The sequence below is a fragment of the Mus musculus genome, chromosome 15, assembly GCF_000001635.26.
Source record: "Mus musculus strain C57BL/6J chromosome 15, GRCm38.p6 C57BL/6J".
NCBI classification, from domain to species: Eukaryota; Metazoa; Chordata; class Mammalia; order Rodentia; family Muridae; genus Mus; species Mus musculus.
Genome location: NC_000081.6, coordinates 59,647,915 through 59,673,163, shown reverse-complemented (window position 1 = coordinate 59,673,163; position 25,249 = coordinate 59,647,915). Strand labels below are relative to the sequence as shown.

Below are 25,249 nucleotides of genomic sequence, written 5' to 3'. Positions count from 1 at the left end.
CATGTGATTTGGGTGTCAGGGTAATTGTGGCTTCATAAAATGAATTTGGCGATGTTCCTTCTGTTTCTATTTTGTGGAATAATTTGAGGAGTATTGGCATTAACTCTTTGAATGTCTGGAAGGGTTCTATATTAGAACCATCTAACCCTGGGCTTATTGTTGTTGTTGTTGTTGTTGTTGTTGTGAAACTTTTAATTACTGCTTGTATTTCACTAGAGATAAGAAGTAGTAACACTTCTTCCAATAAGGTCACCCCTACTTCAACAAGGCCACACCTACTTCAACAAGGCCACACCTACTTCAACAAGGCCACACCTACTTCAACAAGGCCATACCTACTTCAACAAGGCCACACCTACTCCAAAAAGGCCACACTTCCTAATCTTTCTCAAATAGTGCCACTTTCTGATGATGAAGTATTCCAATATATGAGCCTACGTGGGCGTTTATATTCAACCACCACAATGAGTTTTTAAAATATGTCCTTATGATCCTCCAGACGTCTGTACCTTGTATCCAAGCATATTGTCGGTGTTGGAGACAGATCCACAAGGGGCTTACAAAGGGCAGACTGAGAAAGACATCAGGGAGACAATACCTTTCTCAATAGCCTCAAATAATATAAAACATCTTGGGGTATGATAAAATAAACTTTAAAAAAAACTTTAAGACACTGAAGAAAGAAATTGAAGAAGATATCAGACGATGATGGAAAGATCTCCCATGCTCATGGATCAGTAGGATTGATATAGTAAAAAATGGGCGTCTTCCCAAAAGCAATCTACAGATCCAAAGCAATTCCCATCAAAATTCTAACATAAGACCTTCATAGATCTTGAAAGGACAATTTCCAGCTTACTAAGGAAACACACACACACACATGCTAGCTAAAGTAACCCTGAATAATAAAAGAAATGCAGGAGGAATTGCCATTCCTTACTTCAAATTGTAAGAGCTATAGGGATAAAAACAGCATGGGTATTACCACAAAAACAGAAATTTTGATTAATAGAACTGATTTGAAACCTCAGGCTCTTCTCCATCTTTCCCCCCAGCAGGCCGACATCTATCACCATGAAGGTCGAGCTGTTCAGCTGGTACAAGATCTACCTGGGACACGGGCGGCGCTACACCAGGACCGACGGGAAGGCTTTCCAGTTTCTTAATGCAAAATGTGAGTCTACATTCCTTTCCAAAAGGAATCCTCGGCATATAAACTGGACTGTCCTCTACAGAAGAAAACACAAGAAAGGGCAGTCGGAAGAAATTCAAACGAAAAGAACCCACCGTGCAATCAAATTCCAATGAGCCATTACTGGTGCATCTCTTGCTGATATAATGGCCAAGAGGAATCAGAAACCAGAGGTTAGGAAAGCCCTGTGAGAGCAGGCTATATGGGCTGCCAAGGAAGCAAAAAAGGTTAAGCAGGCATCAAAGAAGACAGCAATGGCTGCTGCCAAGGCCCCCACAGAGGCAGCACCTAGACAAAAGATTGTGAAGCCTGTGAAGGTCTCTGCTCCCAGAGTTGGTGGGAAATGTTAATGTGGTAGATCAGAGTTTGAAATAAAGATCTGTCTTTAACTCTAAAAAAAAAAAAAGAAAGAGAGAGAGAGAGAGAGGGAGGGAGGGAGGGAGGGAGGAAGGAAGGAAGGAAGGAAGGAAGGAAGGAAGGAAGGAAGGAAGGAAGGAAGGAAGGAAGGAAACAAACTCAGACACAAATCCAAACATCTATGGATACCTGAATTTTTTGTTTTTGTTTTTTTATGAAGAAGCTAGATAAACACACTAAGAAAAAAAAGACAGCATCTTTAACAAATCGTTTTGGTCAAACTGGATGGCTCCACTAGAAAAATCCAAATAGATCCATACTTATCACCCTGCACAGAACTCAACTCCAAATGGATCAAAGACCTCAACATAAAAACTGAACCTTATAGAAGAGAAAGTGGAGAACACCCTTGAATTCCTTGGTACAGGGGAAAAAGAAAAGAAAAAGAAAAAGAAAAAATCTTTCTGAACAGAACACCATTCACACAGGCACTAAGATTAACAATTAATAAATGGAACATCACGAAACTGAAAAGATTCTATACAGCAAAAGACACCATCATTTGGACAAAGTGGCAGCCTACAAAATGGGAAACTATTTTTACCAACTACACATCCAATAGAGGGCTTAAATCCAGTATAAAGAACTTTTAAAACTAGATATCAAGAAGACAACTAACCCAATTATAAACTGGGGTACTGATCTAAACAGAAAACTCTCAAGAGAGGAAACTCGAATGGCTGAGAACCACTTAAAGAAATGCTCAACATCTTTAGCCATCAAGGAAATGCAAATCAAAACAATGCTGAGATTTCACCTTACTCCTGTCAGCATAGCTCTGATCAATAAACCAAGCGACAGACCAAGCTGATGAGGAGTCAGAATAAAGGGAGCACTCATCCATTGTGAGTGGGAGTGAAAAGCGTGTACAGCCACCATGGAAATCAGTGTGGCAGTTCCTAAGGAAGATGAGAATCCATGGACATCAAGATCCATCTACACCACTCTTGGCCATACAGCCAAAGGCCACATCATCCTCCCACAGACCGTCTTCCTCAACCATGCTTCTCTATTCATGATAGCCAGAAATTGAAAAGAACCTAGATGCCCCTCAACAGAAGAATGAATAAAAAAGGGCTGGTGAGATGGCTCAGTGGGTAAGAGCACCCGACTGCTCTTCCAAAGGTCGGAAGTTCAAATCCCAGCAACCACATGGTGGCTCACAACCATCCCTAACAAGATCTGACTCCCTCTTCTGGAGTGTCTGAGGACAGCTACAGTGTACTTACATATAATAAATAAATAAATAAATAAATAAATAAATAAATAAATAAATCTAAAAAAAAAAAAAAGAATGAATAAAAAAAATTATACATTTACACAATGGAATATTACTCAGTCACTAAAAAAAATAATAATAATGAAATTTGCAAGTAAGTAGATAGAATCCAGAAAAACAAATATGGTATATATCCACTTATATGTGGATATGAGTTGTTAAGTCAATGATAACCAAGCTACATTCCTTAGAACCACAGAGGACAGATATGGTGTTCTATTATAATAAGTTCTGTGCCTTTAGTATGAGAAGATGCACTACCGAAAGAGAAATGCAAGCACCAACCTAGCCACAAACCCTTTCATCTGCAATAGTGTTCTGCCTGCAAGATCTGCTAAAGCAATGGTGACACAGAGCTTGTGGGAGTGGCCAACCAATGTCTGATCTGACTTGGGGCCCACTCCAGGAGACGGAACCCATACCCACAAAGAACCTGAGACTAGCTAGCCCAGGAACCTAGGCTAAAGTCAAATACTACTAGTGTTCCAAAAGGAGAAAGATACAGCAATAAAATGACTCCTAAAGACATGCTGCTTTACTCATACGCATTCCTTGCTCAGTCACCATCAGGGAAGCTTCCTCCTCCAGTCGATAGGAAAAACTACAGAGACCCACAGCCAGACATTGTGCAAAGGGTAAGAGACCTTGAAACACTCACCCTAAATAGGATGTCTCCACCAAATCTCTTTCCTCAGGAATCAGGGAACCTTGCAGAAGAAGAGGCAGAAAGAGTGTAAGAGCTAAAGGGGATGGAGGATACCAAGAGAACAAGGCTAAGACAATGTGGTCAGCATGGATATGAGATCGCAGAGACTGAGGCAGCATGCACAGGGGCTGCAGGGCAGCGTGGGTCTGCATCAAGTCCTTTGCATATATATTATGGCTTCTAGTTTAGTGGTCGGTTTTTGTTGTTGTTGGGTTTTGGTTTGGTTTGGTTTGGTTTGGTTTGGTTTGGTTTGGTTTGGTTTGGTTTGGTTTTTTGAGACAGGGTTTTTCTGTATAGCCCTGGCTGTCCTGGAACTCACTCTGTAGACCAGGCTGGCCTCGAACTCAGAAATCCACCTGCCTCTCCCTCCCAAGTGCTGGGATTAAAGGTGTGCACCACCACTGCCAGGCTCAGTTTAGTGTTTTTTCTGGCATTCCTGAGTATGCAGACAAATGGGTCTGTGTCTCTTGTGCCTTCTCTTGTACCCTTTTCCTTCTGTTTGTTTTTGGTCCAATCACTCTGTGTTAGTTTTTATTTTATCTTATTACATTTTATTTTAGTATTACCCATTACAAGCCTGCTTTTTTTTCCCTACTGAGAAGCAGAAAGGAGGTAGATTTGGAGGGGAGGTGGGGAGGAAATGGGAAGAGAAGGGGAAATTTAAATCAGGATATGTTATGTGAGAAAAACATCGATTTTCAACAAAAAGGAAAAAATCATGACCAAGAAGGGACTTGGAGATTATTTGACGTTCCTCTTCCAGGTAAAGTCCATCCCTCACATTAATTGTCAGTCAAGAAGACATGCCACAAGACAATCTGGTAGAGACATTTTCTCAATCGAGGTTCCCTCTTGCAAATGACTGTAGCTTGTGTCAAATTGACATAGAAGTAGCCAGTGCAATGCACTCTCTTGAGAAGAAAATCATACTGCTGGAGTTAGATCATAGATGTCAGAAATAATCCCTGAGCTTGCTCCACATCATGGATAAAAATAACTCAGAATGCATACAGGACCAACCGAAAACTACAGGATCCTTTGAATGCCTGTCTTTAATCCCAGCGCATATAAGGATCTAGGCCAGCCTTGCCCAGTCACATAGAGAGTTACAAGCCAGTGTGGGCTATGATTACCCTGCCTCAGACACATGCCCCCCCCACACACACACACATGCACACACACACACACACACACGCGCACTCAAGCACACACACTAAATAAATAAATAGAACAAATTGTTTAAAACTTTAAAAATTTAGAAGGAAATAAGCATAAAATTTTATAAATAGGTTAAGTAAGAAACCTCTTAAAGCAGAAAATAAGAGGGAACCGAACATTTTGAATATTACATAAAAATATAAGGCTTCACCTCTTCAAGAGACGCCCTTTAATGTTGGCATTATTATGTGCCACTATGGCACATAACTGTCACCCTGGCACTCAAGTACCCAGAAGACTGAGGCAAGAGAATAGAAATTTCTAAGCCAAGCTGGGCTACTACAGCCAGACCTGTTTCAAAGAGCAAGAGTGAGAGAAAGAACACCATCTTTAAAAGGTATGACAAAATAACCACGGAGTGGGAGGAGCCAATGCAAAATTGATTTTATATGGGGGTGGGGAGACCCTACCTTACACCTAGACTATTAAAAGAACTGCACAACTCAAGAAGAACAACGCAAGCATCTCAATTATTAAAACAGGCATAATGCTTTTTATCAGAGAAAGATGCACGTGGCAGATGGACCGTGGAAAGGGGGGATGCTAAGCCTCATTAGTCACCAGGGAAGAGGAGAGGAGACTACAGTGAGCTGCCGCTGCTGACCTACTGTCCCTAAATACCAGCAAGTCAGCTTTGGGGAGCTTGGTCCATCTCTCCAGCTTGTTCCCACTGACACCCAAATTGCTTCTGCATAAAAGAGTGTAGCGTTTGAACATGCATACCTGTGTGCCACTTGCTGATACTTTGATCCTGTCTAGATTGCTTACAGAACCTAACGCTGGATAGATGTCTAGATCTAGGTGAGCAGCTGTCCTCTTCATGGAATGGTGGCAAGGGGGAGTCATACGACCCATGTGTGCTGCACCGGATGCTTTTTGAAGTACGTTAGGCCCGCGAATGAAAAGAATGTATGGTGATCTGATGGCCATTGGTGTTGTCAAGCACGCAGCTGTTCTGAGCTCTCCCATCTTACTGTTGGGAGTGTTCAGCTGACAAGCCCGTCACTTCTTGTCAAGTAAAAATATGAAGCAGGAGCCCAGGAGACACGAAGAGGCACAAAAGCACAAGTGGTTTTTGGAGGAGCTTTGTAACAGTCCCCATTTGGGAACGTCCAGATGTCTGTGTGACGGTGAAGCGATGAACAGTAAGTAGATAACCCGTAGAAGAGAATCAGTCCTTCTCAGGGGGAGGTTGCAGCGGGTGGACTCTGGATTCTAGAGCAGCCTGAACTCCATAAAGAGTCGTCTGGGAGAAGGGGAGGAGGAAGAAAGCAGGAGTGTGGTGGGGCTTGCTGGCTGAATCTGTCAAATCACATCCATCCGCACCCTGGAAAGGAGTCCGCTTTATAGAAAAGAGACCTCACTAAACATAGCTTTTTAAATCATGCAAAACAGCGTTTGGGATACAGCTCTGATGTCGAGCGTGCCTGAGGCCCTGGGTTCCATCCCCCAGTATGGCTTAAGTTAGACATGGTGACACAAACCTTCAGTTCCAGCCCTGAGGGGGTGGAGGCAAGGAGATTAGACGTTCAAGGGTATTCTCTTCACTTCTCCTAGCTTTCGATGGTATAGAAATCAGAACGGCTGGCTGTAGGCGTAGCTCAGTGGTACAGAAATCAAATAGGCTGGCTAGCGGTACAGCATGCATTCCATGCACCATGGCTGATTAGCTTGTTTCCTTACACAACACGAGACCACCTTCCTGAGGATGGCAATGGCCACAGAGGACCCTCCCACACCAATCATCAATCAAGAAAATGTTCCAGAGACGGGCCCACAGGCCAACCAGATGGGAGCAATTCCATAATCCAGGCTCCCACTTCCCAGGAAACTCTGATTTGTGTCAAGATGATGGAAACAAATCTTAGTACAGTGGCGCATAGCTGTGACCCCAGAACCCTGAGAGGCTGAGAAAAGATTGTGAGTTTGAGGTCAGCCTGGTCTACCAAGTAAGACAATATCTAAAGAAGGTAGCAGGGAGAAGTACAATTTGAGAGAATCATACCTGTAGGGTCTTCTAAACCAATCATTATGCAAATATTCATGTGTATTTGGTGAGTCCTAAATACTATTCCAGCCACTGGGAGTTGGGATTATAAAAGTACAAGTTGCTGAGGTAGATCTGATATAGGGAATGGCTTGTTCCAGGTGTTCTTTTAAAGTCCTCTCACTATCCTACTAACACAATTGTTAGCAAAAGCCACGTCTTTCCAGATATGGAGACTGAGGCATAGGGAGATTTTTTTCCCTGTCAGGCTGACTAGGAGAGTCAGACCTGGAATTTTAGCCCAGAAATTCCAGCTCCAGGCACTTTCTCTTCAGACACCCTGGCAGGTTCTAACCTCTGCTGTGTGTGCCCTGAGGTACCTGGGAACCCGACTCAGAATGCCACCTTTCTCAGGTCAATTGGATGTCCTCCAACTCTCAGGCCTAGTGAGGTTAAGGCTCCCAGACTGGACTCCCAGTGAAATAAGATCCCGCATGGCTTGGAGCTGACGCAAGCCGGCTGCCTCTACCTGCAGAGCTGCTGAAAAGCTTGCCTCTGGGGTGTGGAGGAATGTTCTGCCTGGCCCAAGAGCTGGATTTTACTATGGCCACCCCTCCAAGGCTCTGCCCACAAATAGCCTGTCCAATAACTCTGCTAGTTTCTGGCTTGACGGGATGAAAAGGATATGTCTGCCTCTGGGACGTCAGCACCACTTCAGGAAGCAGTGTGGGGACGAAGCCAAGGGCATGCTGAGCCAGCAGGGACTGCTCAAACTGTTCCAGCAGAAGGCTGGGGAAGGAGCCTGGAGGTCATGTGTGCCCGGGCCTCCCACTGTGCAAATAGGAAAGCCAGGTCCAGACAAGGGAGGTGGCTTGCTTCCTCCTCAGGCTCCTGCGGCTGCCTTGTGGAACACAGGAAGATGCCAGTCTTGGAAAACTACACCCCTGCCCCAGCCTACCTATGTAACTTAGCATCCAAATCCTTTTCTTTTTTCTGTTGTTCCCAGAGAGTGGCCTTGAACTCCACTCTCATCTCCAAGTCACAGAAATCCTCCTGCTTTAGCCTCATGGATACTGGGATTACAAACACGCACCATCGCATATGGATAGCATGCAGGTCTTCGATCCCATCTGTAGGATGAAGATGATGACCGCCCTGGAGAAGGCCATCAACCCTGCTCAGGTGGCTGTGGTTACAGCAGTCCCTCCTTGTGTGCTACCTCACCTGCTCTGTCACAAATAGTCTGAGTTTCAAGAATTAACTTCTCTCCATTGAGGCACAGCCTGTGTTTCACACTTTGACTCTTCCCTGGGTGCTGGAGGTTCTCAGGCTAGCAGCAGCAGCAGCCTCACCCAGGAGCTAGCTGAAAATGCAGAGGCTCAAGACTCACCCAGCCCTGATGAACAGGCTCTGCCTCCCGACAAGGGCCCCACCCCACCCCCAAATGTCCTTCCTTCCCATCACTTTTTCCTTCCTTCCTTCCTTCCTTCCTTCCTTCCTTCCTTCCTTCCTTCCTCCCTCCCTCCCTCCCTCCTGGCCTTTTATTTTTAATTTTACTTCTTTACTTAAAAAACAAAAAAGGGTCCTAGCCATGTACCCCAAGCCACTCTCAAACTCTGGGGTTTAAGCAAGGCCTAGTGGTACACACGTGATCCCAGCACTTAAGAGGCTAATGCAGCAGGATTGTCCCAAGTTCATGGACAGCTACAGCTACATGTCAAGAACAGATCTCAAAAAAGAAGGATCTGGGGCTATCTCTGATGATAGAATGCTTACCCAGCACACACGAAGCCCTGCCACCTGGCTTGCCCCTGCCACCACCTAAACCTGTTGTGTCAACACTGGGAACCAGTAGGGTTATTTTGTTATTTGGGATTTTGAGTTCAACCTGGGCTAGAGACCCTGCCAAAAAAAGAAAAAAAAAAAAAAAAAGAAAAAAAAAAGAAAAAGAAAAAGAAAAGAAAAGAAAAAAGAAAAAAGTCAGGAACACCTGGATTCAAAGCTCAAGAGATCCCCCTGCCTCAGCATCCCGAGCATGGACTTGACATGGACACATTATCACTGGGTAGTTTTGGTAGACTGAACACTGGGCTTTAGTGATCTGCTACTGATAAGCAACACGGATTGAACCACACGTTTTTAACCATTTGGAAAATACTTTATGAATTCGTATTACCCATCTCAAGGATAAGGAGGCTAAACTTGAGGTGGGTGGTGGCACACCCCACATTGTGAGCCTCTGTGAGTCCAGGCCTCTCTGCCTCAGTAGAACCTGAGGTTATGATGAGTCTGAACCCCACTTTCCTGGTCTGCTTGTGAGTCAGACACAAGCTGAGAGCTGGGGACCCCAGTCTCCATCTTCTGCCAGAGGCGGGGTGTGTTCTGAGACCAGGAAGGTGCTAATGACTACATGTGGTTAGACAAGCCTGAGATACTACATGGCTGACCTGTGGGTCATGGCGACCAATGGGCTCTGCTCCCCACCACAGCCATCCTTTCAAGCTAATGAAGAGCACCAGCACTTCAGATCTGGCAAAGCTTCGAGCTCAGAAAGAAAGAAAGAGGGAGTGTGACAGTGGCCTTCCTCATCACCACACACCCATATTATAGTGAGGAAAAGGCGGTCCAGAGAAGTATTGCAACCTGTTAAAGTCCACAAAACAAATAAGCATGTATCTGGGGTTCAAGTCCAAGTCTGCTTGTCTTCTAGCCTTGCTTGGGATTGTCTGGATTTTGAGCCTGCCATTCAGAGACTTGGACTGCAAAAATCCATCCTATAGCCTCCCAGGCATTGCCCTGCCAGAGAGGCAGTCAAACTTGTGGCACAGATACTTTGCATGACTTCTCCAAGTCCTGGGGTAGCTAGAGACAGATCCAGGAAACTCACACTCTTTCCCTAACCCAAAAGACCAAATACATTCTTCATTTCCAGTGTCAGGGTGTCAAGTACCCCACCCATGCCACAGCCACTCAGAGAGGTCTGATGGTTTGAGCCAGGAGGATGCTGAGAATTCAAGACCAGACAGAACTATATAAGGAATGCTAACAGATACAGTGGTCTGAGCTACACTGTCAGACTATGAGAGAAAGAGGGGGTGGGAATGAGGGGAGAGAGAAAGAAGGATAGGGAGAGGGAAAAGAAGAAAAAGGAGGAGAGAGGGGGAAAAAGAGAGGAAGGCAGAGGGGAGGAGGAGGGAGGGAAGGAAGAAGGGGAAAGGAAGGAAGAAAGGAGGGAGAGAAAAGGAGAAAGGAGGGGGAGGAAGAAGGAGGGAAGGGAGGAAGGGAGGGAGGGAGAGAGGGAGGGAGGGAGAGGGGGAAGAGAGGGAGGGAGGAAAGAGGAGAAAATGCACGCATGCATACACACACACACACACACACACAAATTGAGCTTTGGCTGGCTTCTCTAGTTATATGTCTCCCTTCTTCAGTCCTAAAACTGGGAGTGTGCTCTGTGATGCCATCACTTCCTAGAAACACAGCAAGCCCTCAAGCCAGAGTCACGATGAGAAAGACCTCTGAGCCCTCATACCCAGGCCAGACTCCTTCCTCTTGGTGCTAAGGCAAGTCTGCTCTTGGGTCACACCAACCTTGGCCAGCAAGCTAATGAAGCAAGAATGAGTGTGCACAGGGGGCTGGCCACCAAGCCCAGGACTGGGCCAGGGCAGGAGCTCCGTGACTAGAAAAGGACACGAGGAGTCATTGCTGTAGTCACCAATCCAATCCAAAGGTCAGACCAAAGTACTGGAGCAGAAAGGCTCTGACTGACAAAGCAAAAGGAGGTGCCACCTCATCTGTCTCTAGATCCATTCTACAAGGTCAACCCAATGGCAACCCACCAACTAGCCCCCTCAAGAGAGCCCAGAAGCGGCTTGTACTCGGCTATGACTTCTGGGCCTCAGGTCTTGGTATCCCCTGGCTGAAAACCAGAAAAGTGTAAACTAAACCTTTTTTTAAATTTTTATATTTTTTTATTTTTTATTTTCCTTCTAGACAGGATCTCACTGTATACCTCTGGTGTCCTGGAACTCAGTATGAAAAACATCAACAAAATCAGCTGCTCAAAAAAAAAAAAGATGAAAAGATGTAGTCTTGCTGGTCTAGCAAGTTAGAACCAAGCAGAAAAGGGCAGAGTTCTCAAACCTGAAAGCCTGACCTGACATCTCACCATGTGAGACTCTAGCTGAGTGGTTCTCCGCCTTCCTAATGCTGCCACCCTTTACTGCAGAGCCTAGCGTTGCTGTGAACCCATACCATAAAATCATTTTTATTGCTGCTTCATAACTGCAACGGTGTTACTGTTATGATTCATAATGTAAATCTCTGTGTTTTCCCATGGTCTTAGACAACCCCTGTGAGTCATCGACCCTCCCCCAGGGGGTCACGACCCACAGGTTGAGAACCTCTGCTCTAGCCTCTTTTCAGTCTTGGGTCTCAGCACCACATTTCCTCCATCTGGCTCCTTGAGGAGACAAACTGATACAATCTATAAGCAGCTACAAATACACAGGCAAGCAAGGATTGATTGTTTCTTCTGATGCTCCTGTTTTCTCCTCCTTCTCCTCCACCTTCTCTTCCATCACCACCTCCTCCTCTTTATTTTATTTCTCTTTTTCATGTGTTCAAAGGGTGTTCATGCATGTAAGCAAGCAAGTACATATATCCATGCACAATCATGCAGAGGAAGATGCTCTTGGCCTTATTGTCTTGAGACAGGGTCTCTTACTAAACGCAAAGCTTACCATTTTGGCTATACTGGCTTGCCATAGAGCGCCCAGGATCTGCTTGTCTCCACCCCCAGTGCTGGGGTTAGGGAAAGCACACTATGCTCGTTTGTTTGTTTGTTTGTTTGTTTGTTTGTTTGGGCTGTGGAGTCAAACCCTGCTTGTATACCAAGCACTCTAACCCACTGAGCCATCTTCCTAGTGCTTTGTATTATTTATTTGTGCCCATGTGTGTGTGTTTAAGTGCAAGCAATAAGTTGGTTCTCTCTTTTCATCGCCTTGTTTTTGTTTCTTGGGTTCACCTTTTTTTTTTTTTTTTTTTTTTTTTTTTTTTTTTTTATGTGTTCTTGCCTGAGACAGGTCTCACGATGTAGACCTTCCTGGGCTGGAACTAGCTATGTAGCCCAGACTGCTCTCAACGTGACTGCTTCCATCCCTCTAATGTTGGGATTGAGCTCCGCTTCCCAGTGCTGGATTTAGGGCATACGCCACCACATCTACCACCACCACCACCACCACCACCACCCCCCCACACACACACACCCCTTGCTTTTGACAAAGGACCTCTCTTCTGTTTCTGCCACTGTGCTATTAACTCCAGGCTAGCTCACTCATGAGCCCTCCAGAGGTTCTCCGACCCCTGCCTCCTCTTCGATTACAGTCTCCAGGTTCCAGTTCCGGTTCTGGTTCTGGGAATCACACTGGATTCTTTGGGCTTGGGAAGCTACTGCTTTTACCAGGAAGCCATTTCTTTGTGACCCTTTCTCTGCCACTTTTCTTTTTTTTTTTTTTTTTTTTTTTTTTGGTTTTTCGAGACAGGGTTTCTCTGTATAGTCTTGGCTGTCCTGGAACTCACTTTGTAGACCAGGCTGGCCTCGAACTCAGAAATCCGCCTGTCTCTGCCTCCCAAGTGCTGGGATTAAAGGTGTGCGCCACCACCGCCCGGCTCTCTGCCACTTTTCTTATGTTTGAAACAGCGTCTCATGTGTCCCAAGCTGTCCTTGAACTCCTTCCATGGCCTCAGACACGTCCTTCAACGTCAGAGTACTAGTTTGACACACAAGCATCATGATGCCCAGCTTGTACAGTACTGGGAACCAAACCCAAGGCCTCATGCTTGTTAGAGAGTTTTCCCCTTCCTCTTCCAGCAACTGTGAAGTCACTTCCACTGAGATCATTAAGGAAGGAGGTGAAGGCTCTTGTGCTGGTTCCCAGGGATCGTGCTGGGATTTGCGCCTCCCCCCTCCCCCCTTGCTTGCTTGTTTGTTTACTTTCTGGGAGGAGTGGATGATTAACTATGCACTTGCCCTCCCTTTCCCAGCCAAAGCCGTGTTGAAAAGCCAATTCCATCACCTCCAATTGCTACAGCGCCTTTCCTCATCCAGGAGGAAATTAGGCAAGGAAGCCATCGCATGGCCCGGGTCTAGTTTTGAAAGGAAGCACAAGGCTGTTCCCACAGCCTCTCTGGCAAGGGGTAGGCCCTGTTTCCAACAGAATCTCAAAACAACAGCAGAAAGGACCTAAGAAATCAAACAATGTCACTCCTGCTTAAAAGTCAATAGGAACGGCAGACTCTTCAGACACAGGAGGAGACCACAGACTAAGATGTCTACCTTCATGTTCATGGTTCTCTGACTTGGAGGCCTGTTAGGCTCTGAGCTGCTGGAGGGTCTCCATCCATCCATCTCATGACCCACCCACTCATCCATCCACCCATCACTTCATCCATCCGTGGCATTTGCCCTTTCCCTTCAGTAGGCACTGTGCTAAGTGCCAGGAAAGAGTAAGGCTTCAGTGGTCCTTGGCCACTTGGAGTTCTCCCAACAAGCCAACGCTGAGTCTCCGCCATGAAGTTGACCACAGTGTCCAGCTCAGCATAGGCATAAAGCATGTTTGTTGATTGAATGATGGAGCCCTCGTTTCTTTTGCTAATGCTTCAATGTTTATTGACTAAATATACTAGGTTATTTTTAAGTTAAAGACTCCACATTTGGAGAAGTGTTTCAGACACGTCTCGTTGTTATTTCTTACCAGCAGACAGTGTAGTGGCATGCGGACTGAGAACACTAGGTATGGAATCTAAAGGGCCAAGTTCATATGCTACCTATGAGTTGGCTCCTCCTGAACAGCTACTGAAAGACACTTCATGCTCTCAAATATAAGGGGGAAATATTTGACTTGCCTAGTTCACTCAACAAGTGTGCATACCAAAAGGGAGAAGCTTCTAGAAAGTACATTGTACATAAAAGTGATGTGAAAGAATAAAATGTCTAGAAATTCCAGATGTTGTGGCACACACCTGTGAATCACAGGGCTGAAGCAGGAAGAGTGGGTTCGGTGTCAGCTGTGCTACAGAACACACACAAACACACACACACACACACACACAAAATAAACCATTCCAGGACTTATAGAAAGTATCATTTAGTGGTGTTACTACCTATCCAAGTGTCAGATATATAAAGGACATAAGAGAAAATAAAAGTGAGTGACCCAGTCAAGTTCTCTCAGCCATCTGGGCGCAGTTGCTTCTGATCTGCTCGAGGGAGATTAAATGTATGTGTCTGTGGTATCACATGTCAGCCTGGCCAATCGTGACCCATATTTCTCTCCATCTGATACATGTAACAACAGTACAAAGGGGTGTTGTAACCTTAATTGCTTGCAGTGTTTTGAAATCCTCAGATTAAAGCTAGGGAAGTCCAAAGTATTCTCTGTGTGTGCCCAAGGAATTGCACCAAGGCAGCTTGGGTTCACTGGAGCAGGGAGGCACGGTAGCATGGATTCTGGGGTTCGCCGGGGAACTTCAGGGTTGAAGGTCCTGTTCATAAAAAGACCAGGACCAGCCCTTCTCCTGGTTTCATTTTTGGTTTTATGGATCTTTATTTTTGGGAGGTTGAGTTCAGGGTCTCGTGGAGCTCAAGCTGGCCTCAGACTTTCTGTGTAGCTGAGACTGGCCTTGAACCCCTGTTCCTCTTGCTTCAGCCTCTGAAAGTGCTGGGATTAGAAGCGTTACCACACTTGGCCGGTTCCCCCACTGTTTGCTTATATCCCACATGCTTCTTGTGCTCTCTGTTCTTTGTGGCTCCCGAGAGTCACATGGCCCATGCTGCAATGACTCCGATCCCATGGGTCCTGCTTTCCTAAGTTACCTCCAACTGAATGTTGTAGCAAAGGACCAAAAAACGTGTCACCTGGCACCTCTGCCCAGAGCTGATACCTAAGCTTCATGGTTAAGGTTAGTTAAAATTTTACCTCACTAGAAAATCAGTTTCTCCGGGGCTAGCCAATCCCAATTAACATAACAATCCCTGTGTATGTTCAGGTTGGCCCTAAACATACACAGGGAGGAGCGAAGCTAAAGGACTCATCAGGTTGCTTCTATGCTCACATGTATATTAACAATAGTCAAAGAAAAGGGCATGAATTTGAGAAGAGTGAGGTGGATACGAGAAGAACTGGCTGTCAATGAGGGATAGAAAAGATGTGAATAGAGTAGTCGTCATGTATAAAATTCTCATAATTTTTTTTTATTAAAAAGATGTATCTCATGAACCAGGCATTTGGGAGGCTGAGGCAGGGCTGAGTTTGAGAGCATCCTGGGCTACAACAGAAGTACCCTGTGGCAAACAAGTAAACCATTAAAACAAACCAAAAATAACAGTGTACCCTATAGTGGTTGCCTTGGGAACCAGTGCCAAGCAGGGATGGACAGGTCCTATTTTATGTTGTAGATCTGATGTTGTCTTCATGAGAATTCACTGCACTTACAACGTGGTGTGGTATCTGGTGCCACAGTAGTGTACAGAGGTCAAAGGATAACTTAATGGTCAGTCCTCTTCTCTCACCAGGTGGGTCCTGGGGACCAAATTAAGCTTGTCAGTCTTGGTGACAGGCATCTATAGCCCAGTAGCCATTTCCTCAGATCTGTGGCCTCATTTACTGTTAAAAATGTATACTAACTCCTTTGAGAATTTCATACTTGACTTGCACACATTCTGATCTTACACACTCCCCACACCTTCCCATAACTCTTCCATATCTACCCTCAATGCTCTCACAACTTCCTTCCTCTCTCCAGATTCCAGTGTGTGCTGTCCATGGGCATGGGCGGTCAGCAGGGCCTCAGCTTGGGGCAGAGAAGGGAGCCCCTCCCCTCTCCTTGCGCATATCATTTTAATCCGACTAATTTGCTTTGTTTCAAAGAGGTTGTCAAGGCATAGTGAAACTAGAAACCCAACTCAATCAAGCCATCCCTGTATCAGAGTCAATGTTTTCTAAGCAGGTTTTCCTTATTTTAATATTTATACTTACAGAGAGGGGCGGAGATGGAAAGAAATGCCATTACTAATCATATTATAATCAGCTCTTAAGCTGAGGGGCAGGTGGCTTCTGGAACCTACATGGCCCTCTCTCAGGGGGAATAAAGTGGTAAATATTCTATAATGTTCTTCTGGGGTGTTCATAGCTTTTCTCAAATTCTCCATTTCTCTAACCAAAAAAAACCAAAACCAAAAACAAAAACAAAAAACCTGAAATCAAAAGCCAGAGAATTCATTTTATTGTTTTTGAAACAGACTTGCTATATAGCCCAAGCTGGTCTTGAACTCTTGATGTACCTGTCTCAGCTTCCACAGTATCAGAAAGCCAAGGCAGGGGTGAACCATCCAAGCCTGTCAAAAGGCAGCCAATTCTTCAACTCTTAAACTCAAAAATCCATGTTACACTGCCCTCCAATGCTTCCAACCCAGACCACAGCACCCACCCACCCACCTCATTCTGCATATGAGCCTTGCCCATTAAAGAACACATGTTCAGACACACACAAAAAAGGGCAGATTCCAGGCAGGCATAATCACTCATGCCTTTAATTCCAGAGGCACAAAGACCTCTGTGAGTTCAAGACCGGCCTGGTCTACATAGCGATTTAATGCTAAGCAGGACTATATAAAACGAAAAAAAATAAAGTAGCCAACCACCTGTCTGACTCTATTGTGTCCTTGAGCCAATGCAGCCAGAAAGTCAAAGGGTATCTCACTGTAGCCAGGGACAGTCACAGGAAGGCAGCGTGCACACAAAGGAAACTCACTGTATTTCTTTACGAAACCATATTTATTAAAAGTTGTCTAAAGTTAGCAACATTGTGCCACTATTACCTTTCCACACACGCACAGGAGACCTAGTGTTTCCAGCAGTCCAGGCAAATGCCCAGGCCAGCCCCGAGTCCTCAGCCAGGGAATGTATCACAGATACAGGAGCTGGGCAATACCAACAGATGTCTGTCCCTGCTCCTTCCCCAAGTCCCACCAGCCTCTCAAGATTATATTGCCAACAATCATTCACATTTCATGTGGCTCTGGACACACAGGTTCCTCAGACAGACACAGACGACAAAACAAGCTGCAGAGCCAAATGACAACAATCGGACATCTGTATAAAAGGTAAAATGTATATACAAATATAAAGCACACAGTACGTGAGGTATACACGGCATTCTCTCCATGTTAGTAGTCTCCCTAGGCATAGCCCTTAAAGATGCCTGCCGGCTTTTGTTGTGTCATTTCTCACAATACAGTATTTCTGTTACCCGTTTAACCACCTAGCTTCAGCACTGTCCTAGACAGTGGCAACTATTTCTTCTGTACTTTTTATTTTTTTTAATGCAACTTTCGGCAGTTTCTCTGAGAAGCTTCATTCCCTGTAGGGAATATGTTTCCGTCTCCAGAAGCATTTAGGCAGAGGCCAGGTCCCCCACCTGGGGAGGTTGAAGCAAGGGATCTCGGGTAGGCAGCTAGGAGCGAGACTCTGCATTGGATGAGTTTTAAAGTCCTTTCCAGCTACATTTTTGAGGTTCTCTCTGTCACTCCAGAGCCGGCTTCACAGATAGGGTCATAAGCAACATGACACATGAACCCCAAAGAGCCAAGCACGGGAAACTGAAGACCCTGGATGCCAGAGGCACAGTAAACCCGTGGGAAGTTGGCATCCGGTTTCCTTTTGGAAATTAGTCTGAGAATCTTGCAAGACTGCCTCAAACTCGCTTTCGCTGAAGCACGAAGACGGTTCACACGTGCTCCTGAGAGAGCAGGCTGGCGAGTCTCCTCACCCTTGTCTGCACACACAAAATGTTCCACCCAGAGATGGTCCTAATGGTGGGCGTAGGGAGTGGCGGCCAAATGCTGCCATATTCGAGGAGAGCCTTAAGAGCTAACAGATTCCACATGATCAAATTCATTTCTTTAAAAACATCCCTGCCTGACTGAGCTCAAGAGTTCTGAAACAGCCAAGAATTTGAATCTCCTGATACTTTTCCACAATTAGCTGGTGACTGCTTTCATAGCTGCAGGGGATAGGTCCCAAGGTGGGGTGGGTGGGGTTGGAGGGGGGCATTATTGCATAGGAGGTCTTGGCTTTGGGGGAGAGTCTGGGTTCGGGCAGGCTGTAGGGTTTCTCACTCCATCTGTTCCAACGCAGAACAGTCATGGTTGAGTCTGCAGGGAGAGTAAGGGTTAAAAAAAGAAAAGAAAAACTTCTGGTAGGAGAAACTGCAGCAGCAAGGGGGAGTTTGTTACTCCAACCGATTGCCACCTTGTTCAAATGCCATTGTGCGAAGTGCTTCCTTCCCATTCAAATGTTCAAGTTCACTACTACACCTGACCGCGTGGGATGCCCGTTAGCTTCAGAGCCCGTGGCACCCTTGCATCCGACACTGGGACAGTCATGATGGTTCATTGAAAAGGGGACACCTCTGTCGAGCAGCTAATCTGAGTGCATGCTGGTCAAATCAAGTCACTCAGCCCAGAGAGGCGACACCACATTGAGCCCCACAGGGACAATGGTGCTCCGTCCCCAAATCTGGCCGGCACCATGGAAGAGGGCCTGCCTGTCATTAGAAATGCCATGTGTGAGAATTATGAGGTTTCTGAGGTTTTTTGGGGGGGACTAGCAGAAGAAGGAACTTATGTCACTGTCCTCCTGGTACTCAGGAACAATCTGGTCTGAAGTTCCTATTTCTGAGTCAACATAGCCCGGTTCCAAGACATACTCGAACCAGGGATGGAGTAAGATCTGAGGAGCTGTGAGTCTCTCAGAAGGTTCTCGTCTTAGGAGGCTTCGGATGAGGCACCTGGCTTTGGGGGAGACGTGCTCAGGAATGCAGAACTGTCCACGGCGGATTTTGGAAAAAAGGGCACTCGGATCTGAGTCATGAAAGGGGTATCGTCCGACCAAAAGCGTATAGAGCATCACCCCGAGGCTCCAGACGTCCGCCGCCTTTCCAGAGTAGGTCCCAGTAGTGTTGAGGATCTCGGGGCTCACGTAGGCTGGGCAGCCATGTTTATCTGACAGCGCATCATCTTCACCCTTAATGATGTGAGTATCTTCCAGGCTTTCCAGTCTAAGCTGGGTTCTGTGGGAGAGAGAAATGAAGCTATTATTTTCAGACCAGCTGCCGTGGAACAAGCTCTTCCCAATAACAGTGCCCACAGGCACTAACAGCCAAGGCCGTTGGAATGTCATTTACCCCTTCATCTAGTGAGCGCTGCCCTGCAAACAGCCAGGACGAGCGATTTCACAAACCAATACAAACTGCAATAAATGTTTGCAAAGTAGCGAGAGAGTGCCGGGGGCGGAGGGGATGATGCAAAGTCTCAAATAATATTCATGATGCTAGAGCTTATGATATCCTAATAGGGTTGCACAACTGACAAAGTTCACATTGCAGAATGGGGAGCTGGTTTCAGGGGAAGACTGGCATGTTCTACAAAGTTGTCATGGGAGAGTGAGGGTATGCATCCTCCTTCCTCAGGTGGGGGCTGTGTATCCATCGTACAGGCCACCAGTCTCTTACTGTGACACTGACTGCCCAGGGCTGGCGACACTACTGCCCACACACCAACAAAATCTCATTCACCCAAGTCCCAGCTGCAATAACCAGAGGGGGACGGTGACAAGAAACGTTTAATTGCATTTATTGGGCTGTTTGTTTCACGGCAAAGACGACTTAGTCCTGACAGAGAAGTTAGGTGAACAAACGTGCGTGGCTGATAGATGTGAAGACTACAGGGGCCCCTGAACACCTACCCCTAGGACTGCAGATCAAGGTACATGAGTCTCTATCCCACATGAGAGTCTGTCTCTGTTTTATAGATCATCGTTGTTAAAGAAGTCATTGTAGAATGTGAAAGAAAGTCCAGAAACCAAGTCTACTAAAGAAACCACACTCCACAAGACCTTTGGTCGAAGGAACTCTTATAAAGCTGCAGGTGCCTCCTGACGCAGAGCCAGCCACCCACATCTTCTAGATACCCCCCCTCACCGCCCCCCCACCCCAAGGACCACGTGGGGTACCTCTAATATCCGGGGCCTGCTTCTCTGAATTTTAGTAAGTCACTTGTTGTGAAGTTACATGCAAACAGTTGGTCAATTCCTTTTCCTATCAAAGGTCTGGTAGTTTCTTTCTTTTCTTTTTTTTTTTCCTTTCCAGCCTTCCTGTTCCCTGGAGTGTAGTATACATGTGCTAACTTCGGTATGTCCTCAGCATGACCTCCCTGTTATGTAAAATACCCATCGGTTCTGTAAACGGAAAATATGACTCAACCCTCGGGTGTCTGCCCCTGATTGGCTCCTGTAGTACTAAAACCCTGCACCTGTGCTGGCTACAGGAATAACGTCAGCCTGCCATTGCTTAACCCTCGGGTTACCAAACCCTATGCCCATGACACTGGCCTGTGCAATGCAGATTTCAAAAGCCGGTGAGGAGGTGTGTAGTGCATGTTTCAAAAATAGGCATCGCCATTATCAAAGAAGCACACACCGGCCAGGAACCGGACACTTCTTCACGGCAAACAGTTTCTCTTTGCTAATCCTGTGTGTTTCGATGGTCAGTGCAAGGTCAGATACAAACACACACTTTGGGGAACCTCTGTAACTGTTTTAGGGGGGCCCTGGTGTTACAGGTAAAAGTGCACAGGTAGGGTAAGTCCTGTGTAACTGTATTCGAGAAAGTAACTCACTCCCACAGGACAATTCTACAGACAGGCAATCTCTATCTTCCCACCACGGACGGAGTCTGGCTGCAGAATGAAGTGTGGTATAGCTCAAGCTGCTTCCTGGGTTCTCTTGGTGCAGCCTCCACTTCAGATCTTACTGTCTCCTTATTTATTCCCTTATCAAGCACATCTTGTCCTTTGTGAGGTAAGCCAGGAACTATATTTAGCAGTGCACGCTAGCCAACTTCCATTTATTATTCAATGTGGTTATTTTCTGAAGATGGAGCTGATGAGATGTCTTTAAAAACTCACCAGAGAATGGGAACCAACTACTGGGAGGGGTGGGGTGCGCCCAGGCTCAAACAGAACGGGAGTTTGGTGTGATAGGGATGGTTGTTATTCTGCCAACACAACAACACAACTAGCTCTGTAAAGTCTTCTAGGTACAGCAGAGGCAGGGCACGGAAGTAAGAATTTGAGCACCTCTTGGAGTCCACTTGTCCTTGACAAGTGGACACCTTTTCCCCAAAAGACTGGCCTTTCTGACAAGAGGAGATAAACCTGAGCCTGAGACAGGGGCAGGAAGGGCATCCTGTCAACAGGTAGCATCAAGAAAAGCACCAACACACCTCTAGGCTTCCCTATGCTGCGTCCAATAGAGCAGAGAATAAACTGGGGTTGGCCATCACTTCCCAGATGCAGGACTTAGTACTAACAGCAGAGAAGACCTGAGCCCTTGGGTTTATCTTGCACCTAAAGGCATGACCTGTGCCTTTGGGGGTTTTGTTTCATTTTGTTTGTTTGTTTCATTGTTTGGGGGGGTGGGGATTGTTGCTGCTGTTGTTCCAAAAGGCCACCAGAAGTGCTGTGTCAGCTGCCTACCTCTCCTCGGTGGAGAAGACGAACTTCCTGAGCTTCAGGTCCCCCAGCACGATGGCCGACTGGTGGCAGTGGGCGACGGCGGAAACAATCTGCTTGAAGAGCCGAGCGGCCTCCTCTTCCCGAAGCCGTTTTCGGCTCCGCACATAGGAGTGCATGTCTCCAAAGTCCTTCTCGAAGAAGACGTAGGCCTTGCTCTCACCAAGGAGCACCTCCACAATGCCAGTGATGTTGCTATGGGACGGCAGCTGGATGTAAGGCCTGATTTTGTCCTGGTAGTGTTTAATGGGGAATTCCTGTGGGGAGAAAAGTGACCTGTTTAAGGAATGAGAAAGACAGAGGGCCCGCCTCCAAGGTCCTATCTGAAGCTGGGCTGGAGTTCTCCATCTTTGGGCTTTCAATGGCAATAAGCCCCATTCATATATTCTTTTCTGGGTAGCCCCTCAGAGCTCCAGCTGTTAGGATACCCTTACAACAAACCAGCTACACTTTGGGATCTGGGCTAGCACACTCCCAGAGCCCACCCCCTACTGTAGGGTGACTAGAAGAACTCCCTTCTGCAAATGCTTTTGTCTTTTAGGGGGCCATCAGCTCCTGGGAGCCAAGCAAGCCCAGCTCCCTGCTGTAGCTCTTCCTAGCAGACAGTAAGTAGCTAGGGGAAGGTACCCCCGGCATCCCTAAGAGTGAAAAATCAACAGCTAAACATGCATGCATCTCCTGCGAACCCAGGAGGCTCAGCAGAGCACAGTCAAAGAATGTGGTGACTTTGCAGCCTCCACGGGAAGCTGAGGCAGCAAACACGCAGAGCTGTCATTAGTCAGAAGGAACTGATGACTTGGAAGGAGAGACTGACAAAGCGGCCTTATGCAGCCTGCCTATGGCTGAGACTCAGGTGGAAGCAGCCTGTAGTTACCTTCTTACAGGAGAGGATAGGCACCTCTATAGGTCTTCTCTTTTTTCCTGTTTGTTTCCTCGACCCCCATCCACCCTGGTTGGCCCCCCTCCCCAGAACGGGTAGCAAATCCTCTAAGAAGCTGGCTGGTCTCTTTAAGGGCCTTTTGTTCAGCCCGGTTACTCATATCCTAGACGCAACTGGAAATGGTGACACACGGGCTGTCACCATCTGGATTCGGCTATTATCTGCTCAGAGGAACTGGAAGGGGTTGCACAATGACCCAGACCAACCCCACCTCTGAGGTGGCTGCTCTAGTACCAACTTGGGAAAAAAATATATATCTGCTGCCTTCTCCTCCCGCCCCATCCGTTTCTCTCCCAAAACTGTTCTCATCCACCAAGAAGAAAGAGTTTCTCTCTGTGCTTGACCACGCATCAGAGATTTCACGAGAGTGGACAGTAGGTGGCAGCAGCAAACGGAGAGGTGGGGCGCTCACGTTGGGGGGGGGGGGGGGCGGAGGGGGGCTTTCAGGTGAGTTGTTGGAAACCCAGATGCCACTTTTAACTGCAGGAGAATGAAAGGAGTCAGTGGGGCTCTCAATGGCCCAGAGATGGGGTGTCCGGCTCACGAAGAGCACACTGCGAAGCAGTCCTGGGCTACGCGCTCTCCCAGACCGGCCATCCTGTATCTAGTTGTACTCCTGTTAATGTTGCAATGAAAATCGCCGGCTCAAACTAAAGCAAGTGGAAGCGAGCCTCTGGAAGTTTTCCAATACTCCGATGCTGGCCAGAAGCCTTCCCACGCTTAAGACCACCCCATCCCAACACTTCCTGGGGTGGGCTGTATGCTGGTCCCAACAGGAGTTCAAGCCCAGAAACCCCTAGGTAAAAAGAAGCCCGACTTGGTCTATACAGAACCCATGCCGCGAGCCTCGCGCAAAGAGCTTGCCAGTTGCTCCAAGTCCCGAGGAGGCACACACTGCAGGGCGTCCTTCCAGGACAGGGGGAGGAGGGGGATGAGAGCAGGGCAATGGCATGGCCCTGGAACCCATTGCAATTCCAAACTTAAATGGAACGCCACGCGCTAGCAATACAGAGCGCCAAAGAAAAGAACAGAGATAAAAGAACTGAACCCTGCACTTCCTCTAGACCGCCTAACCCTCACCAAAAAACACTCCACAGGAAAGCACTCAACCTCCAAAAACACGAAGCTGACCAAAATACCCTCCTTATCCAACTAAACGCCCTTATCTGCTCTGCCAAACCCAAGCGCTGGCGGGACTGTGATCCCGGTGGGCCGGAACCTAGGCACTTCTGTGGACGATCCAGACCCGCAACCTCCGCCCCAGGATGCTTACCTTGCAGCGCAGCTCGCGGCCGGTGTGGATGCACAGTGCCCGGGACACATGCTCGCGCTCAGCTAGGGGTAGCAGCAGGTAGTCGGCGATTCGGCTGGGCCCGGGTGAGCTCACACAGCTGCCGCCGGTCCCCTGCGTGGAGGGCGGAGGCTGAGGGCTGCAGGGCGAGCCAGGGGGACTGAGGTAGTCGGGGGGACTCGAGCACTCAGAGAGGCGCGGACACTTGGCCGCCACTGCCCCCGCGTCGTCCGTGTCCAGCAGGCGTTTGGCCGGGGTTCCCCGGGCAGCCGGAAACAGTAGACCCGGACCGCGGGGCTGCGAGGCGCCGCTCAGGGCAAAACGCACGGGACCGACCCGCATCGCGGCCCTGGCCGGAGCGGCCCCGGCTTTGTAAATCCCTGGATCTGCGCTGTGACTTCTTCCAGTCGGCGGGATGGAGTTTGCAGATAGAGCTTGGATCGGTCCCCAAGAGGAGCCGTTCCAGGACGCTGGCGTTGTCCACCAGAACCACGTTGGCCACGCGTCCAAGGGTGGGAGGCCGGCTAAGGTCTCCAGACCCCCACAGGCACCAGGTCTGGGCGCCTCGTTGGCGGTGGCCGCCGCTATTGTTGCCGAGGCTGTGGATAGTCCGGGACGTGGAGACGGCCCGAGTTCCCGGGTGTTGAGCCTCGAGGACAGGATTCCACAGGCTCCTCGGCTTCTCCGAGCAAACGCACTTCCCAAAGCAATTAGTCTGGCGTAAAAGCCGGTACAACTTTTCCGCGCCGCTCGGAATCCTGCGCGCTCCTGGGCTCCAGGCGTGTGAGCGAGCGAGACGCGCTCCAGGAGAGAGAGAGAGAGTGACCGACTATGAGTGTGTGTGCCGCACTGATCCCGGCCAGTGCACTCCTTCTCCTTTTCCTCCACCTCCTCCGCCTCCCGGTGACTCACGCTGTATACACACACACACTCACAGCCCGGGCTGTGTAAACAGTTGGGAAGCCGGGTTGTGCAATGAGGTGGCTGCGACGACTCCGGCCCCGTCGCCCGGCTTGCAGTCACCGGAGCGGAGGGAGGAGACTAGGGGGGAGGGGAGGTGGAGTTGGAGGCTGGAACTGTAAGGGGTGGCTGGAGGCCTGGGGATGCTCCTGACCGCGCGCGCCGAGGCGCAGGTGGGAACGTCCTGGGACGCCTTGGGCGCGCGCACACGCCCCCCGGGTTGGGCTGGGCAGCAGGCTGCGCGCGCCCCACCGCAGGCCCGCGGGCCCGTAGCCCAGGGAGGGGGCGGAGGCAAAGCTCCCGTGACGTCAGGTTCCCGGGGAAGTGGGCGGGAGGGGCGGGGCAGCAGGGGCGAAACGACCGCTGATTGGTGCGCGCGCATCATTCACACAACACAATGGAGCACCGAGCTCCCGGCGGCCGCGCGCGCACCTCCTGGCTGCGCACCGGCAGCTGGCTGAGACCCAGTGGTCACGCCTTTATCCTAGTGGGTCCCCCCCTCCCCGCCGTTCTGCACTTTGGGGAGCTCCCGGTGGAGCTGTGGGCGCCGTCGAGTCGCGGCTGCAGCCGGAGGAAGGGGCGAGAGGAAAGGTGATGAATTCCATTATCAGTCATTCACCCCCACGCGGT

At 48.1% G+C, this 25,249-nt stretch overlaps 1 protein-coding gene and 1 pseudogene across 1 annotated transcript; one reads left to right on the top strand and one right to left on the bottom strand.

Moving 5' to 3' along the window:
• Nucleotides 1-1,062: 1,062 nt before the first annotated feature.
• Nucleotides 1,063-1,542, top strand: Gm20150 (annotated as a pseudogene).
• A 14,522-nt stretch (nucleotides 1,543-16,064) lies between these two features.
• On the bottom strand, nucleotides 16,065-24,510 carry Trib1 (tribbles pseudokinase 1). Its single transcript, NM_144549.4, has 3 exons — nucleotides 23,642-24,510; nucleotides 21,393-21,685; nucleotides 16,065-18,928 (listed from the first exon to the last, which is right to left on the bottom strand). The coding sequence occupies exons 1-3, from the start codon at nucleotides 23,999-24,001 to the stop codon at nucleotides 18,463-18,465; spliced, it is 1,119 nt and encodes a 372-aa protein (NP_653132.1). The 5' UTR covers nucleotides 24,002-24,510; the 3' UTR covers nucleotides 16,065-18,462.
• Between the last annotated feature and the right edge of the window lie 739 nt (nucleotides 24,511-25,249).